This window comes from Corapipo altera, unplaced genomic scaffold (assembly GCF_003945725.1).
Source record: "Corapipo altera isolate COAL_440 unplaced genomic scaffold, ASM394572v1 71, whole genome shotgun sequence".
Taxonomy (NCBI): Eukaryota; Metazoa; Chordata; class Aves; order Passeriformes; family Pipridae; genus Corapipo; species Corapipo altera.
The window spans coordinates 6291609-6300387 of NW_020884916.1; the positions used below are offsets into that span (position 1 = coordinate 6291609).

General features: G+C 46.8%; 1 protein-coding gene across 2 annotated transcripts in view; it reads left to right on the forward strand.

Annotated features, from left to right (window-relative positions):
- The window catches only part of KCNJ5 (potassium voltage-gated channel subfamily J member 5), a 53567-nt gene extending 52364 nt beyond the window's left edge, over positions 1-1203 (forward strand). For both annotated transcript variants that reach the window (XM_027655611.1, XM_027655612.1), the window contains exons 3-4: positions 325-840; positions 927-1203. In XM_027655611.1, the coding sequence (XP_027511412.1) occupies positions 325-677 (353 nt within the window). In that variant the 3' untranslated portion in view covers positions 678-840; positions 927-1203. The remainder of the gene's footprint in view (positions 1-324; positions 841-926) is intronic.
- The last annotated feature ends 7576 nt before the right edge of the window (positions 1204-8779 follow it).

Here is an 8779-nt window from a genome sequence, read left to right on the forward strand (position 1 = left end):
CATTCCCATTCCCATTCTCATTCCCATTCCCATTCTCATTCCCATTCCCATTCCCATTCCCATTCCCATTCCCTGGCGGTGCCGGCAGCAAAGCACGAGGAGCAGGGAGCGGAGGGCACGGCGAGGAATACCAGGAATCCGTCCCTTTCCCGGGGGTGCTCAGCTGTTCGTGGCGGAGGCTTTTGTGAGGCTCGTTAAGCGAAGCCGTTCGTGGGTCCCAGAGCAACCAGGGCTGGAAACGACACGAAAGTGCTTTTAGGGGAGCACAGCGGTCGGGCGAGCGCTGAGCCAGCGCTGCATTAACATCCCTCTCTCTCTGCCCAGGGATGACTTGCCAGGCTCGCAGCTCCTACATGGACACCGAGGTGCTGTGGGGACACCGCTTCACCCCCGTGCTCACCCTGGAGAAGGACTTTTACGAGGTGGACTATAACAGCTTCCACAGCACCTACGAGACCAACACCCCCGTGTGCTGTGCCAAGGAACTGGCCGAGTCCCGCCGGGAAGGGCAGCTCCTGGGCCACCTCTGCGGTGCCACCCTGCTCAGCGGGGGCAGGGAGGCAGAGACAGCCCGGGAGGAGGAGGAGGAGGAGGAGGAGGAGGAGGAGGAGGAGGAAGGCAGGGAGCCGGCAGGATTGGATGGAGCCAATGGCACAACAGGAGAGATGCCTGTATAACACCCGACCCACCCACACCCACTGGGAGACTGGTGTGGAGAGCCGGGAACTGACCGGGAGCCAGAGACTGGGACTGGTGTCCTGAGCTCTGCTCCTGCCGCGCGATCCTGGCGAGCCCAGCACAGCAGTGCCTCGGTTCCCTCCCTTTCCTCTGTACAGCGAGGTTTTGCTCTCCCCTGCAGAGCTCTCTGATCCCTGTGGACGAGGCTTTGCTCTCCTCTGCAGAGCACTTGGATCCCTATGGACGAGGCTTTGCTCTCCCCTGCAAAGCTCTCTGATCCCTCTGGACGAGGCTCACTCCATCTCACCGCCGGTAAAACTGAAATTCCCACCACTGGTTGTTTCAAAAGGTGTTTGTTGGACATTCAGAACTCTTCTCCTTCCCGGGGGGGGGGGGGGTTCAAAAAGTCCAGAATGGCCCATCTCAGTATGAAGAATGTGATTTCATACCTTCACTTAATTTGTGAGTCAATGTATTGTAGACATTGTTACAGCTAAATTAAAAAAAAAAAAAAAGGAAAAAAAAGTCTTCTTGTATGTAGTGAAATATTTTGCCTTCATGAATTTTACAAATAGATTTCAGTGTTTTCCTCCAGGATCACAGGCATTGTGATTTATTTGCTGCAAAATCTGATATGAATGGAGCAGCTTTCCCTGCAAACCTTTAGCATATTTGTCCAACATTTTGTCTTTTTGTCTTCTCCAACTGAAGTGCTTTGTGTCATCTCTTCACGGAATCTCTGACACCTTTCACAGGCTGCCCATGATCTGAGTAAATTTAGATCTTGCCCCAGTGAAGTTTTTTTTCTGGCCTGGATGTTCCAGTTTCAGTTCCAAGTGATGATTTCAAACAAAGGAAGTAGCTATCTGGGACTTGAAATGTTTTGGACTTTCAGAGTCCCTGGAGTAGTTCAGAAAATTCTTTGCTCTTCTGCAAAGTATGTATTTAAAAAAAAGGTTGAGATGCTGATGTTCCTGTAATGGGAACACACACTGACGCAACTGAAGCCACCAGTTTTGATCTTTAGAAGGGGCAGAGAACCAGATTTCCCAAAGAAGATTGTCCTGTCCAGAAAAGGAATGAGGAAAAATAGTCTGTGAGATGAAAGATTTCCACAAATTCCAACAACACAGGAAAAAACTGGCCTTGTTGGGGAAAATCTTATCTCTCAGACTTTGGTGGAAAAAATAAGACACCTGCAGAACCACTTCTTTATTAAATGGAATGAAGGATATATAATATGGAAGAGTTATTTTCTGTATAGGAGTGGACTGTGAAATAAATGTGCATTGTAGTAGGGATGGACTGAACTGCACACTCGGGATCTGAAATATGGTTTTGTCTCTTGATAATAATACAAAGTCAAGATAAACTGGAAATATGTCTTACTGACATGGAAACAAAGGGGAGAATATTATCTATAGGGACCAGAGATACTTTAGAGATGGATTGTTAGAATGTAGATAAAAGAGAAATTTGAGTTTATTCTTTTTTTCTGAGGAGGTGAAAGAATAAACACGACATGATTCTGTTGAACTTAATCCCATGTTAAGAACCAGCAGCCAGTTTGGCCTCCAGGATACAGGAATTACCATTATGTTACACAGGAACTTTCCAAGTGAAGTAACTTCATTTGAAACACTAGTCAGTTCTAGAAAGCATCTTGCAGACTGGGAGAGAACAGTGTTTTTCCAAAGATCTCATCTTAGTTTTTCTGCTCAGCTTCCTCTTTTTCCATCCTAAGCCTCAGAGGAACAGGGGGCAAAAAATAGGGAGAAAAATCAGATTCTTAGAAGGGTTTGTTCTTTTTCTGATCTCTTGTCTTCTCCCCCTATCTCTGCAAGATAATTATGTGTCAAAACTGGTTTTCAGAATTTTTTCACTCTGTAGCTGCAGTGAACTAACGGAGGAGATGGGAGTGGAAAGTAAAACTGCAAAGGATGTGTGCAAGGCAGAGGCAGCTGGAGCCCTCAGAGGGATGTTATGTAAGCCCTGCCCAACGAGCTGCCTTGTCCAGCTCAGTGGAAAAGGAGAGGATTTGATGGGTCCCTCCTGGGAGAGCCTGCAAAGGGCCCTGGATTCCCTCCACACCTTCCCTTTCCTGGCTGGAACAAGAGAGAAGGAGCCACCTCCAAACATCCAAACCCCTCTTTCCTCTGCTCATTGCCCTCGCGACTTCATCACACAAAACTGCTCCTTCCTGGCACTGTCAGCTCTGGGAATTCACAGCCCTGCACACCGGGAATTCCGGCTGTGCCACATGGGACACTGCTGGCTGGAGAATTGCTGAGGGCTGGGTTGGGGAGCAAAGTGAAAATCCATCCCAGTGCAGGGGATGGGAGACAAGGAGGGTGTTTCTCCCCTCTCAAGCAAAGCCCTGGAGCAGCTCTGTGCTCTGATGGCTTCATGGCCTCATTCTGTGCTTGGAATCTGCAAATCTGGCCAAGTTAAATCAGTGCTTCCAACAGTGCCTGTGGGAGCAGCAGCCACAGAACTTCTCTGGGTCTCTACAATTGGAGACACAGCTCATTCCTCAATGAGCTGGGCAGATCTGGAGGAGGGTGGCCCCCAGAGCTGGGTGCACCCCATGTTTTGTATATTTTTTAAACCATATTTTCAAGTTGTGCAGCCTGGCCATGAGTTTTTTGGGTTTGGTGACATGATCCAGTTGTATACCCTTTCCAAAGCATGGCAGGCAGGCTCCAGGGTTGTCCTTCTCTTGAAATCTATCCCAAAGAGAGATTTAGGGGGCATATTGAACTTTTCTGAAAGAAAGGGATAGCACCTCTTCCAGAATTGTCATCTCTGGAAATTATATCACTTTATTATATCAATTTCCCCACTGTTCCAAAGGGACAATAAACCACGGGAATAAAAACATAATAGACCCACTCTCTGCTTTAATGAACAATTAAATACAAGTCTGCATCTCTTATGTGAGTTCAAATAGCTCACATAGATATGTCCACCCACATAAATATCCAATATAAACTAGACACTCATCAGTGTACTTTAAAAAAATATTAACTAATACTCCACAAGAAACATTTATAACCTGTAAACACACTATTCATGCACAAATAGCCATTCACATTTCCATAATGCACCCAGTAGACAACCTAAAATACATATTCAAAAGACTGAATAATTACGTCTGCTTTATGAATGTATCACTGATAAGCCAAATTCACAACAGAATCCATCCACAACTTCTGTAGGAGCCACTTATGCATTTGTACAGAACAGCAGTCTCAGAGCTGCCTCTTTTGTGTGTGTACACAGAATATACTCCCAAACACAAACATTCCTCCCTGAATCCTGCATTTTAACACACCCCCTGAGGGCTTTATTATTCCTCACGAGTCCAGGTGCCTCCACATACATATAAATTGTCTTCCCAACAGGCAGAACTACACGTTGAGATGATTTCCCAACAGCCCAGAGCTAAACCCCGCCTGGCACACACAGCACGTGTCAGAGTCGGGGCTGGAGGCAGAATGGGATCCCAGGTGTGTTTGTGTCCTGCAGGCACTAATGAGAGGTTTGGAGCAACCAAAAGCTGCGTTTCTGGTGCTTTATATTCCTCCCTGTGGCAGGAGCTGGAAACACCTCTGTAGCAGGAGAGCTGATGAGCAGGCTCTGCTCCCAGCAAGGCTTCGTGTTCCCCTTGCTTCCATGGAAGGGCTTGGGAATGCAGTGGGAGGGGATCCCTGCACACCCACTGGGTTTATTCCATCCTTTGCTTTCCCAGGCCCAGCATTGGAGCTGTTCTGGTCTTGGGCAGTGCCACTGGTGCTCCTGGATGGCCAAGCTGACCTGTGTGCTTTGTGTGCTTCTTTCTCCCGGATGAGTTTTCATATTTATGCTTATTTAGACTCCTTATTTTGACTAAAGGATATTTCTTAGGCTGATCTGAAGATATCAATGCTCTCAGGCACATGGTGTGACTTTTAGAGTGTCCTGTGCAGGGCTGAGGGTTGGACTTGATGATCCTTGTGGGCCCCTTCCAACTCAGTATATTCTGGGATTCTGTGATATCATGAAAAAATCCGTCCCTTCCTTGGCAGTTGGTTCCAGTGGTTAATCAAAGTGGCTGTTTGCACATTTATTTCTCATTTTATTTTGCCTGGAATTAACTTTCACTCATTGCGAGACTCGTCACTCATTTTAGGCTTAAATTTACTGCCTCATTGTTTTGTCTCTCTCGTTATTACAAATGTATTTCCATGAGAAAGAGCAGATCATGAAGCTGAGAGAAGAGGGAATGTTATTTATGCTCAAGTAATTAATACCCCATGATAAGCTCTGCTTGTTGCCAGCCATATCTGCTGCAATATATGAGGGGCAGGTTGCCAGGATGTGTTAAGCAGCAGTTTGGCAGATGATGGAGAAGATGCTTAATAAAGATACGGGGAAAGTAGGCAAGCTTTGAGTCCATGCAGAAAAGGGTTTCCATTTCAAGGCTGGTGGAACAGTGATTATTTACTGAAAGTCTGCTTTGAGTGACACTTCATATCCAGAGGTGCCTGGTCATCTAGAAGGCTGTGAGAAGCAGCAGAACTAACTGCTGGCATTTTATTCCGTGAAGAAGTCAAGGCCATATTCTGATTTCATTTTGAGTGATCATTCTCTCTCAGGGAAATGTGGAGATGCTTTAGGGAATGGAGGGGAAAGTTGCATTTTCAGATGCTCTTGTGCATAAGAAAACGCACACAAAGGCTGTGCTGAACAACTGGGGCTGGTGAATCCCTTCAGCTAAAAAATAAATCCTGATTCTGCAGCTTTGATGGAGGAAGTTTGTTATTTGCCTTGCAGGACTGTTGAGTTGTCCTGCTTAAGGTAGAACCAGGTAGAACAAACATGCAACTACTTTCCCAGGAAGCATGAAATCTAAAGTTCCACTGAAATCTATATTTCATGTGCTGATCTGAATGCAGTTCTAGAGCTACTTCAGTTTAACAAGCATTGAATGTCACTGTACAAGCAATCTCAGTGGGCTGATCTGAATGAGGGAAAAAACCCAACAGCCTGGTTTAATTAACTCCAGTAAAACTAGGAGTAACTCCTCAGAATCAATTCTATATTTTGGTTGGATTAGTGAGATCAGAACCAGGTCATGAAGTGTATTCACAAAGTATTTGCCTCCTAGTCCCTCTCTGGGTAGGACAGAGGAGGAACTCAGTGCCCTCTCTGTACCTGGGTGTACAAAGGAGCTCAGCAGCGGTGTTTGCTGCTCCCTTGGTTATCTCTTCAATCCCAAAAGAATAAGAATGGCTTTGTGCTGTTTGCTGCAGTGCCACTATTCCTGATGCAGAGGGGGGCAGGTGTAGCACTGCACAGCAAAAAGCTGAGCCTTTAATTTAACACTCAAATACTGTAAATAACAACGAGGAGGGGAAGTGCCTTGAGGCATCTGAACAGGGGGGTTCTGCCCAAGGGGATGACAAGGGGGATGGTTGCCCAAGGGGATGGCTGGTCTATCCCAAGCAGTAAAGGGGCACAGGGAGGTGTTTCCATCTCATGAGGCTCCATCCTTACCCAGTGCATGTGGAAGGGCTGTTGGATTTAACTGAGTCTCATTTCATACCAAATAGGCCAAGTTATTTAAGGAAGGGTGATTCAAAATTGAAACAACTTCATCCTTTCAAGCTTCATCTTGTAATTGAAATATTCATAAAGCTCCTCATTCAGCATAAGACCATTGCAGGAGTATTTTAAGGATTTCATGCCTTTTGCAGTTACAATGTGCAAATTCAGCAACACCAGCCTCCATTTTAGGAGTGCAAATGCATCATATTTTTGACCATCACTCTTTCAATATATTTTCCTTTATGGGATTTTCATCAGAATAAATGAAACTGGGTTTTTATAGTATGCATGAACAGCAACTATGGACTAGGCTGAGAAACCACTGTCCCGGTTGATGAATGTTTTGGGGGTTGATGTCAAAAAATCCTAATCTTGAAATAGGTTCTTCATTAATTTTACCCTGGTCCACAAATCCTGTGTGGGTTTAGAGATGAAAACTGAATGCAAATAGAACCAAAGGTTAATAAAATAAGTGTTTTCATCCCACAGAGGAAGCAAATGCTTCCACAATTCTACGTTCATTCCCCAAATACTCAGCAGTGCCTCACATCCCTCTGTGCAGCTCCCTGACCAGGGAAACAGAAACGCCTGTTCCTGCTGCCCAAAAGTGAAAGAAATGCTCTGCAGGAATTCCAAGCCACCTGTCACATAAAACACCTGAGGACAATCGGGATGACAACTCTAATCCTCCACGTTTATGCAGATTTATCCCTGAATGAGAAGAAAAACTCATGGTAAGAGGGAAAATTAATGCCAATAAAAGCTCCTCAGTGTTCACCCCCTACGTTTTCTCCGGGTTGTTCCCTCTGTGTCCATCATTTTCATGCCAAACAAACGAGCACAGAATCCATGTCCCATCTGCTGCCAGGGCCGGAGCAGAGCTCAGCTGTGTCCCTTCCTCCCGGAATAGAACGGGCACAGACAGATGCCAGGTGCAGGCACAGAGAGCCCTCCCTGCTGGACCCTCCCAGGGAGCCCAGGAGGGGTTTGTCCTTCCACAGATAAACTGTTCTTGCTGCCAAGACAAATAAAGGGACAAACGGTGGCTCAAACAGCCCTTGGAAAAGGAGAGGGAGCAGCGCCAGGACCCCCCATTCGCTGGGGCAGCTGGGACAAGGCTCTGAGTACCTTTGGATAGCAAAGAAAAGCCATTTTTTCCACAGTGAATGTCACAATGTCAGGTTCTGTTGGCTCAGGGCTGTCTTTGCCCTGCACTTCACCCGCCTGGTTTCCCTCCCCATCTGCTGCCCTGAGACATCAGCTCTGTGTTGTGTCTGCGGCTCCTCCTGCAACACCCCCCAAATCACTGAGCCCCCAGTGAGTAACTGCACAGTCACTGAGACCCCAATGAGTAATTACACAGTCACTGAGACCCCAATGAGTAATTACACAGTCACTGTGAGCCCAGTGAGTAACTGCACAGTCCCTGAGCCTCCAGTGGCAGCAGGGCCCTGCTGTGCAGACGAGCAGCCAGCCCAGACCCAAGTGCCTCGTTCCTCCCAATGTGGGGAAGGTGCTGGAATTGTGGCTGGGGCAGGGGCTGGCTCAGAGCTCCTCTTTTCCCTGACTTCCCTGCCCCCTGCACAACTCAGGGCTTACACATGTGGCTTTGCTTGGGGGGTCTGTTCAGCTCTGGTTCAGAAAGACCCACGAGCATGGCCTGAATTTTAAGCTGGTTGGTTTTTAGGGCTGAGGATTTATGGCTGTGATTTAGTTGAGGCTGGAGCTGGTTCTTTTTCTGGGTTCATACAAGAGTGAAGTGGGGCACTGTCACAGGGACATCATACAGGCCTTTCAAATCAAGGGTAGGGCATCTTCCCTGGGGCTGTGCTCTGATCAGAATGGTCATGGATGTGGAGGATAAGAACCAAGCTTGACTGGGAGAAACTGTCCACATGGGGGATCAAATTGGAGGGGAGACTCAGGGGAGGGGGAATCCAAATAGCAGAACATGCAATCATGCAAATTTGGGACATTTCTGACCTTCAAAACCCGCAGGTACACCTGCTTTCCCATGGGGAAGGTGGGGTCCAAAAACCAAATCTACAGTGGGATTTGGGACGTGTCTCCTGACACAAGTGGGAATTGCTCTTTCCTCAGGACTGAGCCTTGTCCCTGCACAGTGCAGTCTACACAGGGAATGGGATCAGTTTAAAGCTTGTTTTGATGGGTGACAGGGGTGTGTGTGGTGTTCAAAGCAAAGACAGTTTCTGTACCTGGAACAACAATTGCTCCATTTACATAAAACAATTCCCATTAATTGCCTGTGTGTGTGTGCTCTGCTGACGAGCTCCCTGCCTCCCCAGATCTTGCCTGCTCCAGGCTTTATTTATAGGTTCCCCTGACCTTTTCACCACTCCAAGTCTCTCATGGATCCTGTCCTCTCTATGTTACCACATCACTTTCCCTTGTCCCATTTGACATTTAATTTTTATTAACTGTGGTGTTAGGTAAAGCTGTTTTTCTTCATTTTCCACTCTGTGTTCTTCTGCTCTCTAGGCCATAGAAAGTC